General features: G+C 38.4%; 1 protein-coding gene across 1 annotated transcript in view; it reads right to left on the bottom strand.

Moving 5' to 3' along the window:
• dmtn (dematin actin binding protein) overlaps nt 1–23,165 on the bottom strand; it is a 115,438-nt gene that overhangs the window by 19,424 nt on the left and 72,849 nt on the right. Inside the window, exons 9-13 of the mRNA XM_051933388.1 lie at nt 15,460–15,609; nt 9,035–9,162; nt 8,571–8,676; nt 5,066–5,130; nt 2,465–2,507 (exon numbers count right to left, since the gene is read on the bottom strand). Coding sequence (XP_051789348.1) covers nt 2,465–2,507; nt 5,066–5,130; nt 8,571–8,676; nt 9,035–9,162; nt 15,460–15,609 — 492 coding nt within the window. The remainder of the gene's footprint in view (nt 1–2,464; nt 2,508–5,065; nt 5,131–8,570; nt 8,677–9,034; nt 9,163–15,459; nt 15,610–23,165) is intronic.

Below are 23,165 nucleotides of genomic sequence, written 5' to 3' on the forward strand. Positions count from 1 at the left end.
AGACAAAACTTTTTCAGAGAGACGAGACGAGACATTTTCAGAGAGATAATTTCACATCCCGCGAGACGAGACTTTGTGCCAAGAGATGAATTGAAAACATAACAGGTCCAAGTGGGGGGCGGAAATAAAAGACAAACAGTAGAAGAAGAAAAGACAAAGAGTAGAAGGCAAAGTAGAACATCATAAAGAGGTTCGAAAACATTGGTGCAATACACATGCAGAGCAGGTTACAGTTTATGAAAGTACTAGAATTCGAAAGTCTCAAAAAACTGAGATTAAAGATCGCATTAGCGCTAACAAACGGAAAAGATTACTCGGTGAAATAACGGAACAGCAAAAAGAGATCAAATATATGGACATAGGTGATATGACAAAGCTAGTACAAGTTTAATTTCAAAGAAACCACAACTCGGTCAGGTTTATATTTATGATCACGGAGAAGCGATGCAATATAGAATCGAAAGAGTTAAACGATTGGACATATTAGAAATTCTACAGCCAATAATGGATACAAATACATATGTCCAAAAGTATCGCACTTTACACAAAATTTATCTGAAAAACATGGACAAAGAAGTTTTCTTGGATTTCTATATGAATCCGAAAGATCAAGCTTGCATATATAATAAACCAACATGTGACAGATTGTCAGCAATAACACTTTAGAAAGACGAAGATATCAAAGACAGAGTTTATATTCGTGTTTATGCAAAAGCACAGCACGATTTGTCGCAAACAGCAGATCTGGGAAATGACTAGCATGTAGGGCCCACAAAGGGGTTGGCAAGCCCCCTAGTTTCTAATTCATGTTGACAAAATAGTCTGGGATCAAGGTCAGTTTGATTCAAGATGTCTTTAACTTTAAAAGTTAATTTCACTTCATGATGCTATGGAAAGATTAAAAAAATGCCATTTACATTATTAATTTTGGTTTACATTGCTTAATTGTTTGGTTTTGAATGTATATATTATTAGGAAAACATTGAAATTCTCTATAAATGGTAAATAAATAAATAGGGTAACTGTTTAGTTTAGGTACCACAAAAATGCATCTATTACTTATTTACTCTTCTGCAATAAAACCCTAACAATGGGTCCCTTTAGTCTTAATTATGGTTATAAAGCATCAGTAAAGTGGTTATTCATCTCTGTGCAGTGTGACATTTGATATGCTGGAAACATTACTTATGAAAATTAAAGATACACAGGTATTATAATGAAGTATGCAATATCAAGGGACATATGTGTCATTTAAGTCACTTCGGACTGTCCCAAAGTTATTTTAGTAGGCCAAATTGCACAAATGAGTAACAACTTTACTGATACTTTGTAAGTGTATTATCACCAAAAGAAGCTTTTGTTAAGGTGTTATAAGAATATATGTGTAATAGATGCATTTTTGCAGTACCAAAACTTACTATAAATTGTAATTGTTTGCTATACCAGCAGGTGAAATATTTACTTAACTAAAGATAAATCAGCTTAACCAGACAGAAAGCTTTCTCTTGACCTCAAGACATTTTTACACTAAGAAACATTTTTGAACTGTAAAATTTGATTGTAATATTTTTTTAATGGGTGATGAAATGCGGGGCGGTGCAGTGGGGCAGTGGGTAGCGCTGCTGTCTCACAGTTAGGAGACCCGGGTTCGCTTCCCAGGTCCTCCCTGCGTGGAGCTTGCATGTTCTCCCCATGTCTGCGTGGGTTTCCTCTGGTTTCCTCCCACAATCCAAAGACATGCAGGTTAGGTGAATTGGCGATTCTAAATTGTCCCTAGCATGTGCTTGGTGTGTGTGTGTGTGTGCACACCCTGTGGTGGACTGGCACCCTGCCTGGGGTTTGTTTCCTGCCTTGCACCCTGTGTTGGCTGGGATTGGCTCCAGCAGACCCCCGTGACCCTGTAGTTAGGATATAGAGGGTTGGATACTGGATGGATGGATGAAATGCCATCTTACAAGTATCAAGGGCTCAGATCTCATGTCTGCTTATTTTCCCATATTGTCTAAATGGATTTTATTTTGTTTTCGACAGTTTTCCTCAGAAATCCACTAAGATATGCAGGTTAGGTAAAGTGGTTAGTCCATAGTAGAACATGCAGGCATGTGCATGGGCAGATCTTGTGATGGACTGAAGTGATATCCAGGCCCGTTTTCTGCCCGGGGCTTACGTTGTGACCATCAGTTAGATTAAGTGGGTTTGAGAAGAGTATGGTGTGGTGTTCTTTTAATGCAGCTTTCTATCCAAACAAACATGATGTTGATTTGCACCCTCCTGAAGGTATACTAAAATATACTAAAATACAAGCTCTTAGAAAGGTTACTGTACACTCTTCTTAGTTTTGTCCATTTAATAAAAAAGCATCATTCAAAATACACTCAACCTCATTTAAACACACATGCAGGGTGCATAAAAAAGTTAGTATGATAAAATCAAAACAAAATAATTCACAATTTCATACCTGGACTGACTTTCTCAGATTCAGGAGATGTGAATTCAGCAGACTGTAGCTAGACAAGAAGCAGAAACTTATTAACATGAGGCAGAGTAGCATCTGACAGGTGATTTCTAAATTTAATCTTCAGTTTATTACATGTCCACCTTACTTTAACCACATAATTTATTTTTTTCTTTCAAAAAAGTCACAAATTCATTTTGAACATATTTCACACATCACAAACCCAATTTAAAAATGAAAAATTATTCATAATAAATCAGGTGTAAGTGTTCAGTTCAGTTAGAGTTTAAACTTTCAAAATGTCTGGCCATTTTTGAAGAACATAAACACACCCAAAGTTATTTTATAGTACTTACCATTTTGTCTGCTAAGTGAATAAGTAATGTCATTTAAACGACAGACTTAATTTTTATTTCCTTTCTATCCTCAAACTGTTTACAAACTTTAAAATATGTTTAGAAATATAGATTAAAAGTAATATGTTTCTGCATACACTAAATCATTCAGACTCTTCAATGTTTCAGAAATTCAGATATGTTATTTTTGTGGAAAAACAAAACACTAAGAAGTTAGATAACATATACACTCATTTAGCATTGTGTCACTAGAACTTCAAACTGTCCCAAGACCTATAAAGATACAGTAGCAAAGTGTAGTGCCAATCACTGGGGGACTGTTCTTTGCATTGTACACAAGTTCATTAAGTTGGAGAAACTAAAATTTAACCAAGGAGACAGAAAATATTTTGGAAGCTAAAATGAAATGATTCATTTGGTAGCAAGACAGAGGAAAACATCCTGTCATTTCAACCATAGGAGGATCCTGAAACTTGAAGTGGTAAATATTCATGAAAAGGACATAGGACAATAAATCCTCACTGTGCCAGCTCATTCTGCTTTTTTCTCTTTCTCTACTGTAAGGTATAAGTCAGCCACACATGTATTTGAACAGAAAAATGAATCTATTCGTATAACTCTGACAGTTCATTGCTCACAGTAGATTTGAGCAAAAAAGAGTGGGCGGATGGGCTGACAGCTAGCTACTTGTTATGTATATACAGTCAATAGAAAAAGTATTCGCTCCTTTGACTTTTTCACATCCTACACTATTACAATACAGTACAAAAACAACATAATTAAATAGGAATTTTGGGTGCAGTTACTTTAATGCCATTAATTTACATTTTTTCTGTGGTGTCTACTCCCATACTTGTATTCTAATTATGACAATAATGAGTGCAATGGGCATGACACAAACATAGTGAAAGTTGAAAGGCTACGGCCTCATCAGTGTCAGACCCATTACTGTATTCAATAGTAAATAACATTGTAAATATGTGAAGGCAAAATAATATTATCTAGTTCATTTCATGCCAATTAACCACTTGCTAACCTCTGCAATTTGAAGGAATTCTCTAACATAATGATCTGAGAGCATGTCTGTGTAGATCTTCCCCTTTTTAAGAAAATTTTAAACTTTTGCAAATTATGCTGTGTTTGTGACAAAAGCTTTTGAAAAATGTGCACCAATCTACTTGCTGAGGTCTTATCCTTAAGTTGTACTAGATAAGGAAACCATCTTATTCTTGAATTTATACACATGATACACAAGTTTCAATTGTTTGAGTATGTCAGAAAACTCATTTAAAAGGCTTCACTTACTCAAGTTTTTACATTTTTTGAAACTGCTTACACATGAAACCACTTTGAAACGTGATTCATCAGCAGAACAACATCTCATTTCAAAAATATGCTAGGGCATCTTTTTGTATATACAGTCTTCTCATGTGTAGTAAGTATTCCTTAACAACCCTTCCTCTACACCTAGTCCTTCAATTTGGAGAAGGTCTGAACAGTGATTGTTACAAGAGCACTCACTATTCAAAACTCTATTTATGTCACTTACTCCCTTACCTTATGTTTATTCCAATATGAAATTTGCCATTGAAAGGACCAGGCGGTTGGTGGGTGGTTAGAGGGGGCGTTTTCTGTACTTTGGAGGCCAAGGGTTAGCCCAAAGGTTATGTCCAAACCTAACCCTTCATTATACGCTTGTCATAGCTTCAATAATCTTTCTTAAGATAGATAAAAAATAAAAATACTTCCGTTGCTGTTTTAACCTGAACCAATTGAAATAATCAGATTACCCTCTGAGCTGTCTGAATTGGGCCATCTATCTATAGTACTATAGCCACAATATTAGCACATATTCTAGAAAAGCTCTGTTGTGGGTAACAATAACTAGAAAGCTACTGCCAAATTCTGCATGGTGACCTATCTTATTGGCTGTTAACAATGCATCTTAAAGCAAGCATTACGAAACTTTTAATTAAATTTAAAATTTTAACTATACTTAAAGATTCACAAAATTTTACTAGGCTTTTTGTCTCTTAAATTTTCATACATTTCATACTTTAATTATACTGAGCTAGATAATACCTACTATTAATGAAAATTAGATTTCTTGTTGTGCTAAACAGTTTTAACTATACTTTTGTGTATAAGTGAATTTCACATAACAGAGTTAAAAAAATGAGAAAATTAACAAGATGTTCATCAAAAAAAAAAAAAAAACTGAATTAATCCTCAAAAAAGGGCCATAATTACATACCCTGTTGAGGCTGCTTCTGCCATAGGCCGGGAGAGAGGTAGATTTGGTAGTGCTTGAAGATGAAGCTGTGCAGAAATAATGAAAAAATACTTAAACCACACATACCATATTGAAGCTAAATCAAAATTGTTGTAACATAGACCACAATGCTTATTCAACCGAGTCCGTCTAACTGTTTACTGTACATAAGAAGTTTAATGGGGAACCAAAGGTTTTTAATGAAAAAAACAAAACAATTTTAAAGATATACTCACAAGCACAGTAGTGTTCCTTAGGTGCAAGCATGCTGGTATATGTTCTGTATGTGGGCTCGAGGAATTAACAGTGTTTTTTATGGTAACATTCTACCTATAGTTAAAAACTACAGATGCTGACAACCTCAGCAAGTCAACCTGATTTGCTCTCTCATGTACAGTATCTAACACCATCCTATAGTCCTGTTTTGCTGATGTAATAACAGACTGACAGCTAAAATTTCATTACATTATGTTATAGCTGAATGCCATGTACACAGCTCTGAGTATGCACTTACTGAAGAGTAATATACAAAAAAAGACTGACTGAATTGATTAGGTGGTCAGAAATATTGTCATGCATGTTGGCATCGTTAGTAATTTGTTGAGACTGGGTGGACAAAAAAAAAAATTATATAATGATAATTTCTGTTCCTATACCCAGTGCAGAAGAAGTCTAACCCAAAAACGACTTATGACACATTCGGTCCCTCCTCGCTACTCCCCTTCCAGTACAAAGCAAATAAAAAATGGCGAGGGGATCATTGTCAACCACCTTAAAGAATGCACCTCTACACCTTGTGCTGCATATGAGAAGCATATGATACCTCATACTAAAACTTAAAACAAAATACCAACCATTAAACATATCTTCCTGGCTTGGATCCCAACTCCTTTTCCATTTCCCTTGTGTTTTTTTTCACAATATGAATCAAGGGAGAAAAAAATTAAAAATTACCCAGGTACCTTAAATCTCTAACACAGCACAGTATTACCTGAATCAGCCAAGATAACACCACATCTCCAAGCCAGGGTTTAGACAATCAATGAGCAGCACTTCTACCCACACAGCAAATAGAGTGAAAAAAAAAGTGTCTTTCAAATGAGTGCTGTACTTATTAGAGCTTTTCAATGTCCAGTGCTTTCTGGAATAAATATTTTGCTATATTTTCCAAATTTCTTTTTCACATGTAGGATTATGACTCCAACAATATATTCTATCTAGTTTGTCTCACTACAATACAAATGGTTTTAATTTCCTTTAAAGCTTGCCTCAAGGTCTAAATTTAGGAGCAGGAGACTCTTTCATCCAGAATGAGTTATTGATGAAAAGAAGTCAGAGTATCCAATTTAGTTCCAAAGGAGGTTTTCCGTATGCAGTTGCTTCTATGAGTAAAACAGTGAGATGTGATAACTATTTGGCCAAATTCACTTTCAGTTTTGAGGTGTTTGTGTTAACGTTTTAGTGTTTACATTATTGCATTTGATCAGTTTACGTTGAGCTAAAACGACTACATTAATGATAAGGCTGTTCAAACTGTTCTACGTTAATCTTTCTGTTCATTGAACCTGTTGCAGCAAAGTCCTCAGATTGATAGATCCAGGATTTATATCCGTAAACCTTCATTTCATAAGACTTTGCATTAACTTTGAATTTAACTGGAATCCAATTTCAAAATCCTCATTCTCAAAATCTTTATAACTGATTCTTTATATGAATCTTTTTAATCCTGATAATGTACATGCTAATCACAAGGCACAATTTTTTTCAACATTTGTAGAGTAAATTAAATATAATATAAAAAGTTTTCATGAAACAGTATCATAAAATATGAAAATGTATTAATTTTTTCTTTTCATGTGCACCAAAAGGCAGTCTTAGTCTGCTTTAATGTAAAATCTAAATTCTCCATCCATTATCCAACCCGCTATATCCTAACTACAGGTTCATGGGGGTCTGCTGGAGCCAATCCCAACCAACACAGGGCACAAGGCAGGAAACAAACCCCAGGCAGGGCGTCAGCCCACCACAGGGCACACACACACACACCAAGGACAATTTAGAATCGCCAATGCACCTAACCTGCCTGTCTTTGAACTGTGGGAGGAAACCGGAGCACCCGGAGGAAACCCACGCAGACACGGGGAGAACATGCAAACTCCACGAAGGGAGAACCCAGAAAGCGAATCTGGGTCTCCTAACTGCGAGGCAGCAGCGCTACCCACTGCACCACCGTGCCACCAATCTAAATTCTATTTAATGTTAAATGCACTAATGCAGCCTTTTTCAAATGTTTTTTTTGTAATGCTCAATCCAAGATAATGCAGTTTTATGCAGTCAATCAAAACTAATCTGGTTACTTGATTGTGACAGATGTATTATAATAATATTCATAAAAATACTACATTTAAAATTAACTGTCTAAATTTAAAACAATTCCATACCTTTGTGCTTCACCCAACTTTTGGGTTAAGGGATGAACAGGAACTAGTCCTGTATCGGAGACAAGTCCACTGCAGTGTATTTCAACACACACTCTTACTTTTATAAGGTCAAATTAGAAACAACAAATTAGTCTAAAATACAACCACTTCCTAAATTAGAGAGCTGCTCCTGTGTATAATTAACATTATTGCTTAAACAATTCTTTTTTTAATATATTTTAGAGCAAATTTTCTGTGAATGCATCTGTACTTTGCCATTTACCGCTCTACCTTAATGTTATGACACTAGTTCTCAAAGGGGCATTCGCTCATTGAAATAGCTTGTTCAGGCTTTGTTTCTTGTTTCTAAAGTACTTTTGAAGATGATCAGTTCATACTAAATATGTTAAGTACAAATGATAATACTGTATACAGTATGATCTAACTTCTCTGTAGGACATACTTTTATGATTTCCTATTTTCTTACTCACTTCATTGAATTCCAGGAGATGCAGCCTATATCTAACTGCATTCCTTAGAACTATGGGAGAATAATGGGATCTACATGCTGTTTGTAAAGTACATCCAACCCACAATGAAACATAGAATTCAATACTACTTCTTGCTCTATTCATTTAATACATGCAGTCAGTTCAGCAAGATCTATGAATATGTCATTTATCATTCTTACAGTTAATTGCCAAATTAACAATAACAAAAAGCCTCTGTAATAAACAGCTAGAACCCACTCTGAACTCACTTTCAGGCCTTGGTCCACACATAACGATCTGTGACACACCAAAACAGTACAATGTCCTTTTTGAAACAAGCTGCTATTAGAAAGTCTGCATTTTCTGATAAAAAGCATCCCTCTCGTTTTCTCATACTCTCTCAATTAGTGGGCAATCTTTCTTACAAGGAAGATTCTACTATGCATTCTATACAGACCTCCTCCTCAGACCTGACTTAAAAATTTGATATTATGATGCTCTTCAAACTATGGCACAAGTCAGCTATAGAGTTCAAGGTGTAAACATGTTCACATTTGCTTTAAAGTCTTACGTTACCTGAATGCAAAAGTGTTCGGTCAGGAAGTGACCGTGTTTTTCGTCGGATGGGTAATGACTTCTCAATTTCTTCCTTTAGTATTAATTTTCCAAGGTTAGATTGGATCTGCATAAATTTAAAAGACAAACACATGAAGAAAAGTTTTCATTCAATCTGGATTAAAAATGTGAAGTACAAAAAGCCAATAGTTATTATTACTCGTCCTAACAAATATTTTTATTATGTTTTGTGAACTGCGGTCACTTTGTTGCTCTGATAGTTTACTTTTATTTAGCTGCAAAAGACGCAGCCTCATTGTGCTTAACAAATGTAGCACAAGTATTTTAGCTCAAACTGATTCAAACTGGCATGAGATACAAGGAGGATTTGAAAGATAGTAGAGTTACAGACTAATTATTACTCAGTTGGATGGCATTTTTATTTTTGCAACTATAAATCTATATGATGGCTTGAGGGCTCCCACCTTGTTAAGTTCCTTTCTCTGTAAATGCCGAAGTTGTTTCATCTCTTCTGTGAGATCACTGTCATCATATTCATCATCCTCTTCTTTGCTGGTTCTCTGAGACAATGTGCGTTTCTTCCATTCACTTTCTGTTTAAAAAAATGCAAAAAACATCATTGTCAAAGACAAGGATTTCTGTAATAAACTCTAAAAATAAGAAAATAATTAGTCACTGAATATATATTTTTGTCAGTGCAAAGTAGATAAATTTACTTAAATATTCAGGATTGTTTGTCACCTTGATGAGTAATTAAACAAATCATGGAAATGTTGGTTTATTCAATTTAATTATAGATTCCTCAATTCCTATTCACACCTTTGAAGGTGAAGACTCAGTGAAGATTACATAAGGTATATTGATATTAATCATCTTATAAGGACAGTTTTCTGAAGCGTTTTGCATTTAGTGATTTGTGTATTTCTATGGGAGGTGCTGGGGTTTATAAACTTAAGTTATTGTAAACATACAGTACATACTTTGTGAGTTTGAGTTGACAGTATACAATTGTATTCAATAGTGATCATGTTTGTCTTACATCTTACATTGGGGAGTGGAAAGGTGGAGTGCAGCAAGAACCTAATATTGGAAGTTTTTGTTTAGGCCTTGAATATTATATATTTCAGCTTATCAGGTGGCTTCATGAAAAAAAAAAAAACCTGACTTAAAATAAAATACAGTTACTGTAGTAGCTAAACACATGTAACCCTGTTTCCAAAAAGGTGGGAATGCTTTGAAAAATGTAAACAAAAAGAACATGCGATGATTTGCATATCATTTAAACAATATATAACAAGGACAATATATGAAATGTTGAAACGGAGAAATGGTATTGTTTTCTGAAAAATATATGCTCACTTTAATTTGATGCCAGCAACACGTTTTTAAAAAGTTGCAAGGGAGCTACAAAAGACTGGAAAAGTTGTGTAAAGCCAAAGAAAAAAGCTAGTGTAAAATCTCACAACTATTTAGGTTTATTGCCAATAAAAAAGAGCATCCCAGAAAGGAGTAATCTGTCAGAAGTAAAAATGGGGAGGAGTTCACCACTCTGTCAAAGACTCTGTCGGCAAATAGTGAAACAATTTCAAAATATCCATCCATCCATCCATCCATCCATCCATCCATCCATCCATCCATCCTCTTCCGCTTATCCGAGGTCGGGTCGCGGGGGCAGCAGCTTGAGCAGAGATGCCCAGACTTCCCTCTCTCCGGCCACTTCTTCTAGTTCTTCTGGGAGAATCCCGAGGCGTTCCCAGGCCAGCCGAGAGACATAGTCCCTCCAGCGTGTCCTGGGTCTTCCCCAGGGCCTCCTCCCGGTTAGACTTGCCCGGAACACCTCACCAGGGAGGCGTCCAGGAGGCATCCTGATCAGATGCCCGAGCCACCTCATCTGACTCCTCTCGATGCGGAGGAGCAGCGGCTCTACTCTGAGCCCCTCCCAGATGACTGAGCTTCTCACCCTATCATTAAAGGAAAGCCCAGGCACCCTGCGGAGGAAACTCATTTCAGCCGCTTGTATTCGCAATCTCGTTCTTTCGGTCACTACCCATAGCTCATGACCATAGGTGAAGGTAGGAACATAGATCGACTGGTAAATTGAGAGCTTCGCCTTGCGGCTCAGCTCCTTTTTCACCACGACAGACCGATGCAGAGCCCGCATTACTGCGGATGCCGCACCGATCTGCCTGTCGATCTCACGCTCCATTCTTCCCTCACTCGTGAACAAGACCCCGAGATACTTGAACTCCTCCACTTGGGGCAGGATCTCGCTACCAACCCTGAGAGGGCACTCCACGCTTTTCCGGCTGAGGACCATGGTCTCGGATTTGGAGGTGCTGATTCCCATCCCAGCCGCTTCACACTCGGCTGCGAACCGATCTAGAGAGAGCTGAAGATCACGGCCTGATGAAGCAAACAGGACAACATCATCTGCAAAAAGCAGTGACCCAATCCTGAGTCCACCAAACCGGACCCCCTCAACGCCCTGGCTGCGCCTAGAAATTCTGTCCATAAAAGTTATGAACAGAATCGGTGACAAAGGGCAGCCCTGGCGGAGTCCAACTCTCACTGGAAATGGGTTCAACTTACTGCCGGCAATGCGGACCAAGCTCTGGCACCGATCGTACAGGGACTGAACAGCCCTTATCAGGGGGTCCGGTACCCCATACACTCGGAGTACCCCCCACAGGATTCCCCAAGGGACACGGTCGAATGCCTTTTCCAAGTCCACAAAACACATGTAGACTGGTTGGACAAACTACCATGCACCCTCCAGGACCCTGCTAAGGGTGTAGAGCTGGTCCACTGTTCTGCGACCAGGATGAAAACCATACTGTTCCTCCTGAATCCGAGGCTCGACTATCTGACGGACCCTCCTCTCCAGGACCCCTGAATAGACTTTTCCAGGGAGGCTGAGGAATGTGATCCCTCTGTAGTTGGAACACACCCTCTGGTCCCCTTTCTTAAAGAGGGGGACCACCACCCCGGTCTGCCAATCCAGAGTCACTGTCCCTGATGTCCATGCGATGTTGTAGAGGTGTGTCAACCAAGACAGTCCTACAACATCCAGACCCTTGAGGAACTCCGGGCGTATCTCATCCACCCCCGGGGCCCTGCCACCAAGGAGTTTTTTGACCACCTCGGTGACCTCAGTCCCAGAGATGGGGGAGCCCACCTCTGAGTCCCCAGGCTCTGCTTCCTCATTGGAAGGCATGTTAGTGGGATTGAGGAGGTCTTCGAAGTACTCCCCCCACCGACCCACAACGTCCCGAGTCGAGGTCAGCAGCGCACCATCACCACCATATACAGTGTTAACACTGCACTGCTTCCCCCTCCTGAGACGCCGGACGGTGGACCAGAATCTCCTCAAAGCCGTCCGAAAGTCGTTCTCCATTGCCTCCCCAAACTCCTCCCACGTTTTTGCCTCAGCAACCACCGAAGCCGCATTCCGCTTGGCCTGCCGGTACCTATTAGCTGCCTCCAGAGTCCCACAGGACAAAAGTTCACCTCCGGTGTTCACCAATGGATTCAGGGATTGCCGCCACGACAGGCACCGACCACCTTACGGCCACAGCTCCGGTCAGCTGCCTCAACAATAGAGGCACAGAACATGCCCCATTCGGACTCAATGTCCCCCACCTCCCTCGGGATGTGGTCGAAGTTCTGCCGGAGGTGGGAGTTGAAGCTACTTCTGACAGGGGCCCTTGCCAGACGTTCCCAGCAGACCCTCACAACACGTTTGGGCCTACCAGTCCTGACCAGCATCCTCCCCCACCAACGAAGCCAACTCACCACCAGGTGGTGATCAGTTGACAGCTCCGCCCCTCTCTTCACCCGAGTGTCCAAGACATGTGGCCGCAAGTCCGATGACACGAACACAAAGTTGATCATTGAACTGAGGCCTAGGGTGTCCTGGTGCCAGGTGCACATATGAACACCCCTATGCTTGAACATGGTGTTCGTTATGGACAATCCGTGACAAGCACAGAAGTCCAATAACAAAACACCGCTCGGGTTCAGATCGGGGGGGCCATTCCTCCCAATCATGCCCTTCCTGGACTCAAGGGAGTCTGCAGAAGGTATGCCCTCTAGCACCCCCTCCAGGGACTCCAAAAAGGGTGGGTACTCCGAACTGCTGTTCGGTGCATACGCACAAACAACAGTTAGGACCCGTCCCCCCACCCGAAGGCCGAGGGAGGCTACCCTCTCGTCTACCGGAGTAAATCCCAATGAACAGGCTCCAAGTCGGGGGGCAATAAGTATACCCACACCCGCTCGGCGCCTCTCACCGGGGGCAACTCCAGAGTGGTAGAGAGTCCAGCCCCTCTCAAGGAGATTGGTTCCAGAGTCCAAGCTGTGCGTCGAGATGAGTCCGACTATATCTAGCCAGAACCTCTCAACCTTGCGCACTAGCTCAGGCTCCTTCCCCTTCAGAGAGGTGACATTCCACGTCCCAAGAGCCAGCTTCTGTAGCCGAGGATCAGATCGCCAAGCTCCCCGCCTTCGGCCACCACCCAACTCACACTGCACCCGACCTCCTTGGCCCCTCTCATAGGTGGTGAGCCCATGGGAAGGGGGACCCACATTGCCTCTTCGGGCTGTGCCCAGCCGAGCCCCATGGGTGCAGGCCCGGCCACCAGGCACTCGCCATCGAGCCCCACCTCCAGGCCTGGCTCCAGAGGGGGGACCCGGTGACCCGCGTCCGGGCAAGGGAAAATGCCGTCTAAAGTTTTCATTCATCATAGAAGGTTTGAACCGCTCTTTGTCTCATCCCTCACCTAGGACCAGTTTGCCTTGGGTGGCCCTACCAGGGGCATAAAGCAACAGAGCTCCTAGGATCATTGGGACACGCAAACCCCTCCACCACGATAAGGTGGCGGTTAAAGGTTATTTTGTTTTTATAATGTTATTTGTTTTTATAATGTTATTTTCAAAATAACATTCTTCAATATAAAATTGTAAAGAATTTGGGGATCTTATCATATGGGTCATAAATTATCATATATTATCATTAAAAGGTTCAGAGAATCCCGTGATATCTTGAATGGCCATAATCTTTGGGTCATCAGATTGTACTGAATGAAAAACTGTGGCTAAAATAAGAGGGGCCATCCAGCTTGTTATTAGTGCAAAGTTGAAAAGCCAGTACAGTATCCGTGATGGTTTGGGGATGCATTAGTACAAATAGCATGGGTAGCTTGCACATCTGGGAAGGCACTGTTAATGCTGAATGATATATACAGTATATACGGGTTATGCTGTCATCCAGATGACGTTTTTTCACGGATGGCCTTGCTTATTTTAACAAAACAATGCATGTATTACAACATCATGGCTCCATAATAATAGAGCCCGGGGGCCTCATGTATAATGCCGTGCGAAGAATTCACACTATCAAATGGCATACGGACAAAAGCGGAAATGTGCTTACACACAAAAAAATCCAGATGCATAAATCTGTGCGAACTACAACTTCCACGTTCTTCCACTACATAAATCCTGGTCAGCGTGAAAAGTAACACGTGCACGCGTCTGCTCTCCCGCCCCGCCTCCTCCCAGAATTACGCCTCTTTGAATATGCAAATCAATACAAATAGTCCTTAAGCTCAGCATTCTGTGAAAAGGCAATGGCAAAAGCATGGGGGGAAATAGAAGAATTTCAGCAAATACCAAGTGGAGACAAGGAAAAATGTACTATTTGTTGGTTTAAACAGTGGTATAAACAACAAAAGGAAGTTGATCGAGTGACATAGAGTGACGGAGAAACTCGAAAGCTCAAGTTCACAAAGTTGCACAGTGTCCAAAATAAAAAAGAAGTTGTCAGATATTAGTCACCGTGAAAAGGCGAGTTGTAGCCCACCATCATAAGAGTGAGTGAGTGTCATATGAAAGCTTAATAGGGTACAGAGAAAAAAAATAGGCACACAGTGGGAAAAAAGCATGAAATGTCAACTTTAATCTCTAAATTTCCACTTTAATCATGTAGTTTATTTTGTCATTAAAGCAGAACATCATAAACTTCATCTTAAAATCGTTTAATTTACCAGTTTCTCAAATCCCATCGTAACTAAAGTAGCACGTTAAATGCTTTGTTTTGTATTTGATCTTCTATGTGCTCTATGTGTGTGAATCACTACATGCTTCTTAAACCGACTTTCTCTTCCTCCGACAGGACACAGAATCCATTACATTCATGATATTACAGCTCTCTGAATAATTAAAATACTAAGATGTATACTTTATATCATTTTCATGATGATAGGAGTTAAATCATGTTATTAAACATGGGAACACGGTGGTGCAGTGATTGTTCATGCCTCACGCAGGATGCTTGCTGCGCCGTGCGCGACCTTCGATGAAATAATTTATTGCAGCAGTACTGTGTCTTTGAAACGTCCTGTCCTTACTTTTCTTTCTCCAAATACCCAATCGCCACACAATCAACGCTGTAATAGACGTTAAGCCATCTGTAAGCTTAGAACGCCGATTCTTCAAAACTTTTAAGGAACATTGAAATATCTTCGTAGTACATGTTAAATTATTATATCCATCCAGTGTCGCGCCAGTCCCAGCAAGAATACAGCGCAAGGCAGGAACAATCCGTGATCATTGTGCCACTTGTGTATGTCAATGTCCTTGTGGTATTGACCCCACCATTCCTGGCCTATAACGCTAATGCATAATACCATTCAAATACTGAATATAATTTAAGACCACTCTACCCCATATGCACCCTCTCCCACTACACAGTCATACCACATAGTTAGTTAGCACAGCCCAGCAATGTCACCCTAGATGTATTTGTGTAACATATACAGTTATACAGTCCTTTTAATACAAAGATAACCATTGATTTAGGATTTGTTTCTGAATGCACAAAGCTTCATACCCATGACAGCAAGAGAGGGAGGGCAAGGCCAGTAGTCTGTTTCAATCTTGGAGGGTTGGTTTGGGTCAGGTGGCTGGGCTGCAGGAAATTTTGATGACTCAATGATGATATCTTCTATGTGTTTGCTGTGTGGAACTGATACTGAAGATTCTACAAAGAAAGAAGTAAAAACAACATTTGAAATGGATTGATCTCCAATGCCCTCATTGGCAATGGTCTGCTGTTTTTAAACAAAAGAATAAATCATCTTGTATTAGCACAATGATTATGTCAGGCACATTTTTAAACTGCTGGTGACAGGAATGTTGTTAAAGAAAAGTTTGACAAGAACATGTCACTTGCTCTGTATCAAATGGGTGCATATGCTCTTATAATGTATAATTTAAATGCAGAAAACATATAGGCAATACAAGAAGCTAAACTGAAGTAATAAATCAACTGTCAAATCAACTTGGCTGTCCCTAGAGGTTATACTTTCTCAGGCAACAATATAAAGAGATTCACAGGTTGTCGCTGATAGAACCCCGCTCATAATTACAGGATGCGCATTAAAATTTTTTTTGCCTTTTCAGTCAATCAAAATTAAAAGGCATTATTGTACAAGCCTTTAACAACACAATAAGTAATAAGTAAGAAATACAAATAGAAAAAATTACAGCAACTTTTTTAAAAATAATCAGTATTAAAGAAACATCAACAATTGCTAAACTCCTTAGCCAATACCAGGTAAAAAAACAAAGACATTTTAATAAATTAATATAGTAATGTATTAAATACATTAATTCATTTTATTTTCCAAACCTAGCTATTCTGGTATAGGGTTACTGGGGAGGAATCTATCTTGGCAACAGAGGACACAAGAAAAGAACCTCCGCCAACCACAAGGAACACACTCACTTGCTAAGTCATAGTCAGTAGTTAATAACTGGGAAGATAACAGGAGAAAACTACAGGAAACCCCCATGGATACAGTGAGAGAACATGCAAACTCCACAAAGACAACAATCAAGTCAAGGTTTTAGCCCAAAGCTCTACCGGCCAAAGTTACTTTAACAAAGTTAAGAAATCTTTATAATAATCCATCTATAAACTCCTGCTTCTTAACACCTTATGAGTTTTATTTGAGTCTCTACAATAGTGAAAGCAAAAATGTCACATATTTATGGTAACATGAAAGAAAGTACTGAGGCTAAATAAAAACATAACCACATTTGTTAATTCTTTTTCATAACATAGGATATTTCTTTTTCTGGCTAGTATTATGGCTGCTAGCCCTGCTGCCTCAAAGCAAAAAAACAATCAATATGCAGAGCTTTTTTCTCTTCCCCATATTTATATACTTTGGGTAATTAACCCACCGCTACAACAAGTAGGTTAGGATAAATGGCAACACATATTGTTTGTATAAAATATAAATGAGTGCTAGTGTGTGAATGGATAAGTACATCTTGCAATAGACAGATGTTTTATACAAGAATGGCTACACAATTCTTACTGATGTTGCCTAGAACCCTCAGGCCTTGTAGAGGAATAAGGGGGCCTAAAGAAAAGATTAATAACATTTTCTATTTTTAATGCATTTACACAGCAAATGACAAGTGCACAGAAATGATTTTTTCAGTATGACTCTTTTCATAAAAACTGCTTAAAGCTCTGCAAATCCTGAGGTTACACAGGCTTATTACCAACAACCTGCATATTGAAGTTGCTTGCCAGGTAAAAGAGAAAAACATTCTTTTGAAGGATGAGTCAGTGAGGACACTGGAGCTGAATTTGTACCACTGAATGATAAAGACATACAACTGGCACATCACTAGACATGCCTTCAAAATGATTATGGCAGAAATTTAAAAATAAAATCTATATCTATAGTCTAGTGTGGAATTAGGTTGATACACTGTCACAAATAAATGATCTTGTTTCCATTTCATGAACCTCATTACTTCATCTGTTTCTATAGCTGGCAAAAAAGATTATTGTCAAACTTTAAAATAGATATACAGTATACTGCCAACACTTGTCTTTGCCTTTGGTTGCAGTAAATGTACTAGAAGAGTTACATGTAGGCCAAACATTAGAATGGTCTATTCTACAGGTACCTTGATTTAAAAGTTAAATATACTTTTTTGTCAGCTTGTGTTCAGAAAAATGTAGGACTATCAAGAAAAAAATGTTACAGCAATTAATGAAACCATGTAAGCAGTTAAGTCCCAGCTGTTTATTGGGATAGCTTATCTAAATAAGCTATGTTGCTTTTTGGTAAAAAAAAAATCATCTTTACATCAGCATCCACACAATATAACATGTCCACCGGACTCCATTTACTTTGGCATGAGTACAGCAACATAGGGAGTAATTGTCTTGTATTCTCTCCAGTTAATACACCATTGCCTACAGAGTGTTTGTGTTTAACTATGTTAAAACTGCATTTACCTAGCATTTTTTCATCTTTGTAGACAGATAAAAATAATGCAAAAATGACAACTGTTAATGTTATAAATTCATTGGTGTGCTTATTCCTTTACAGGGTTGCAGGGGGCTAATCCCTATTCCAGCAGTATCGGCACAAGGTAGGAAGCAACCTGGACTGAGATCAAATCCATCAGAGCACCTACTCAAGCACAAGCCCAAACTTAACTCACACTGGACAATCTGGAATTCCCCATTAAACCAAGGAAAGCCATCTCTGGGATGTGGAAGGAAAGTGGAGGGCTTGTGGAAAATACACATGAATACTGGAAGACTGTGCAGAATCCACACTGGCAATCTCTCTATTATAAAAAAAAAAACTCTTGGATTGTCTCAGAGACACTTTCACATCCCGCGAGACGAGTCTTCGTGCCAATAGATGTAACCACGTCCGCTTATGCAAAGAGATTTGTAAAAGTCCTGCGTGGTTATGTCAGACACATTTCTTGTAGAGAGAAAGAAATGATATTCATTCACAGGCCGTTATACGTTGCGTTGTCACGATGTAATTCCAAACACGGAATCAAAATTTAATGCGATATTGATGAAAAGGTAAAAGTGAAAAGAAGTCGAATATATGGACATAGGTGATATGACAGAAGTACGCCACGCGAAATGCAGATCACGCAGCACGGCAGCAGCAGCAAGCCAGCAGCTGATCGAGCAAAGAGGAGGTAAAAAAAAAAACTATGTGTTTCCCATTGTATCACCGTTTAAGAGGGGGTGTCGGAGGAGCGATCGCATCTTCTTGGGATGCGGTCAGCCCCCCTCTTCACAACGCAAGCGACAGAGATGCGAAGTGGTTGGCGTGTAGCAAAGGAGGGGGGTTGGGTGGGCGAAGCCCCCTAATATTCTAAATGTAAGGCAGCAGTGCCAACCTTTGTGTTATTTTATTATTAATCAAACTCAATGAATATGAGAAGTACAATACAGTATGCTGTTTACTGTGCCATCATATAAGAGACTATTAAATACGGTGTGTAGGTTTAATGCTGAAACAGTACTATTTTGAAAAATGAACATTTTTATTGGTAATGGAACATTTGTATATTGATACATTACATCAGAGGATTATTATCCACAGTTTGCACAATAACCCAAGCATGGTATCTGGGTAGAAGAGTTCAAGTGTTGGAGCCTCATAAATGTAAATAGAACATCCTTGTACCTGTATATTTGCTTATTTAGAAAGACTCTGTCTTTCCCCAAGCAGCATTTTTTTCTGACCGCCTGACAATCAGATTAGCCCTGATTAGCAGAGAACATGCTATTATAATCAGTAATTAAACAGCTCTATGGTAGACCATGTTCTCAGCATTGTAAATGGTTAATTTTGATGCATTGTGAACTAGAACCAATGTTGCCTGGGTCTATTAGGCTGTCACCTATCAGACCTACTGCAAATGTAAGGCAAGAAGGGGTGCTCCCATATAAAGCAACTAAACAGTGAAGACAAGAAATTAATGGTGAAGTTGAGACTAAAAGCAGAGAAATGGGTATTTGTGACAAATAGGCAGTAAGCTCTGGAGCATTTGGGAGATTGCTCTTCTGGGGGGCAGTAAGGACTCATTGAATTGTACTGTTGTGTTGCAGTATCTCATTCCTGAACCATTCCCAACGTAGAAAATAATTTGTTTTACGTTTGTATTCCGATAAAATGTATCATTAAAATGAATATATGCTGTATATATTTGTATCTTAAACTGTACTTACTCACCTAATATTAGGTCACATTAAATGTGAATATCAATTTAGTTTCCAATTTTCAAAATCTATTTAACCCTGAAGTAACATAATACTGTATAAAGAAGTTATCACCATTACATGGGCTTTCAGTCAATTGCCACATGAACACAAACACTCACACACAAATTAGTGAGCAGACAGCCTGCTGCCAAGTCATGTATAGGTAACTAGATACTGGAGAACACAGAGAAAACCCATATATATATACAACGAGAACAAGCACACAGCTTCCCAAATGAAACAGCAGATGTGGGCCTTTGAGATAAAATTTGTTGTACTATAGCTTTTAAATAAAGTGATAAATATGTAGATATGTCATTCTGGAGACTTTGAGACATTCGTTGTTACCAAAAGCACGTCAGCTGATGCCCATCAATGCTTAGGTTCTTTTAGCCTTTGTCTCTATTCCCTGGCTTTTCTTTCAGCTTTAGCAATATTTTCTTACTCTGCCTTTCAAATACATTTTTACTACATCGGAATGATCAGCTGGGCAGCTGTACATCTAGCAGACTATATCGATAATGTGGCAAGGACTTCACTTATCAGAAGAATATCATTACTCAGCTTTCCTGTACCCACAAGGGAGCAGAATCCTTTGCCATTTCTGGGAATATATGAGCTAGTAGGATCTATCTTTCGTATCTTATTTATAATGTCAATTCTTATCTATAAAGGCAATGGAGAGTGGCGATATATTGCATGTTGATTAGACATGCAAGTAAGAATTTCACTGAAAGTCGAGGAATCCCAGCCCATTTTCTTAAGTCACTGAGTAAGTGACATTCTATATTATCTCAAATTAGAAAAAAATAAATTCTCTCTTAGGGGATATGACCAAAACTATTTAAAAATAAGGCATTTGTTAACATTATTTTTGAATAGGCTTGCTGGGCCTTTGATTGACACCCTTATGTTGTTAATTATTCGATTATAATTAAAAACATTAGATGGCTTTTTCTGCTTGCGTCTCATTCTTCTTTTTCTCATTTCCCTTGGGTAGGGGTTGAATCATGTTTTGTTTTTTTCATTGTATTTCTATTTTTCTTTTGCTTTCTCTGGATTGATTTTAAAGTAAATTGTTGTATCTTTTATGTTATTACTATTTGTTCAATTATGTAGTATGCCAATGTAATCTTCTGCTCTTCAAAAACAAATATAAAAAAAGGAATTTGACTGTATTCCATACACATGACAATACAAGAAGTCCTACTGCTACTAGTACCACTGCTACTACTTCTATTCATACATCTCTGAGAGTCTGGTTATGATTTTTAGTTCTAATAATAGGAATTGGAGTCTAAATATGAAACATGAAAACAACAACAACAACATTTATTTATATAGCACATTTTCATACAAATAATGTAGCTCAAAGTGTTTTACATGATGAAGAAAAGAGGAAAAAAAGACAAAGTAAGAATTAAAATAAGACAACACTAATTAATATAGAATAAGAGTAAGGCAGAGGCAGAGAGGCAAAGGCAAAGGCAGAGGAGGCAAACATAAAGAGCTTATCCAGATCTATAGACATTGTCTAGAAATCATACACTTCACTATATATTATTACTTTTATTTTTATTATTATGGGGATTTCAAAAATTAACCACTTAGTATTTAACATCTTGTTTTCATCCAAGATGTTTCTTTTTACACCAACAAAAACTTTTCATTATTTTCTGAACTTGCCTTGCAAGATTAAAGCACACACCAATACTCACTCTTTAAAATCTAAACCTATAAAACATTCATCCATTCATTCATCCATCCATCCATTTTCTAAACGTGCTTTTTCTTCCTGAGTGCTTTGGGAAGCTTTAAAATAGCATTCCACCAGGTGTTACAAAGGCAGGGAGCAAATCTAGACAGAATGCCAGCATATCATTGAGTACACTCTCCCTCTCCAATGAGACCGGACAAATTTGTAGTTAACCTAATACACTTGCTTTTTGGATGAAACATTTGTAGAATGTGAAAAATGAACACAAACAGTTATAAGGCAGAGAATCATAGTCAAGTCCTTGATGCTGTCAGAAAATCATGCTAAGTGAAACACCACAAAAAATGTTTTGTTTTCAAGATAAAGGCTTTCTGTGAACTGTTGTTCTCTCATTTCAAGTACTACCTCTTACACAACTGCTGGATTTTTATCTCCTTACTCCCAAAAAGTTTCCACACACAATTTTGGGCCTAAATGGTAACTAAATTATACACACGAGAAGATGTGGATCCAATGTGGAGGTATTAGTAACTTGCAGTAGTCTCAGGCTTTGAGTGTGTTGTACCTGAGTTATACTCTGGCTGTCCAGTGTGAAAATGGATCAACTCAATATATGGAATTAGAACTAGTTACAAATTTTAAAGACTGTGTCTGTATTGTAAGAAGTGATTTGACATTAACACATTAAGTACAAAGTAAAACAAAATAAAAACTGTGAGGTGGGTTAAAATGAAGGAAAATAACTGAAGAAGGTACTACACTGTAATTCACAAATCGCCTGAATTGAATTACATTTATCATCTAATGCTGAAACTACATAATCTAAAGAGTACAGTTAAATTTAACAGATGTTTGAAGATTTTTATAAGGTCTACTGCAGTCAAAATGTTAAAAGTTAAACTTGAACATAGGAGAGAAGTGTAGGAAATGTTTTCTTAACAAACCGTGACTATAATTTGTTTTACACATGAGCTGCTGGAATGTGGTTACTGAGACATGCAACAGAAGTGGGTGAAGTGAATACATTTCAAATACAGGCCTTGACCTTTGTGGTTTATGTGAATAAACCTGGAATAAAGGTGATCAGTCAAGCAGGGGACAACTGAAGTTTTCCTAAGTTATATACTGGACTGTAGATTTTTTAACTCCTTTCTGAATGGAGTAGCAGTCAGTCATCAGTTCATAACTAAAAAATTGGACAGAAAGGAAAAACAAACTTTCATGGGCTTAAAACTTTCTCCTTTATAAGACCTTTTACATCATTATTAAGATAATAGTTAAAATATGCTGTATAAATGTATCAACATCATTTTTGCATACATTCCCAAATATTCATATTTATGTCCATCGATATTTAGTTGTTGCAACAATTCAAAGCCATGTTGTGGGGTGCGATGTTATACTCATAATATTTTCAGATAATGTACTAGGAACTATCCATCCACTCATTTTCTGAACCAACTTTTTCCAACCAACAACACTTGGACCTATATTTCAATACATATCTTTTCTTTATATTTAACAATTAAGCCAACAGAAAAAGAATACAGTATGTTAACATAAATACAATTTAGTGTGTTTGTTTATGCTTAAGACCATGCTACAGCACAATAAATCAAGGTTAGCAGGGCATGATGTCACAGTTTAGTGGTTCATAGAATTATTTTTTTAAATCTTGATTCCTACTGTGCTTTCTTAGTAGGGGCTGCATGGTCTCAGAAAAATAATTCACTGTTCAACACTTTTATTTGAAATGCCTCAAAATGCGCTGTAC

Source organism: Erpetoichthys calabaricus, chromosome 1, assembly GCF_900747795.2.
Source record: "Erpetoichthys calabaricus chromosome 1, fErpCal1.3, whole genome shotgun sequence".
Classification (NCBI taxonomy): Eukaryota; Metazoa; Chordata; class Cladistia; order Polypteriformes; family Polypteridae; genus Erpetoichthys; species Erpetoichthys calabaricus.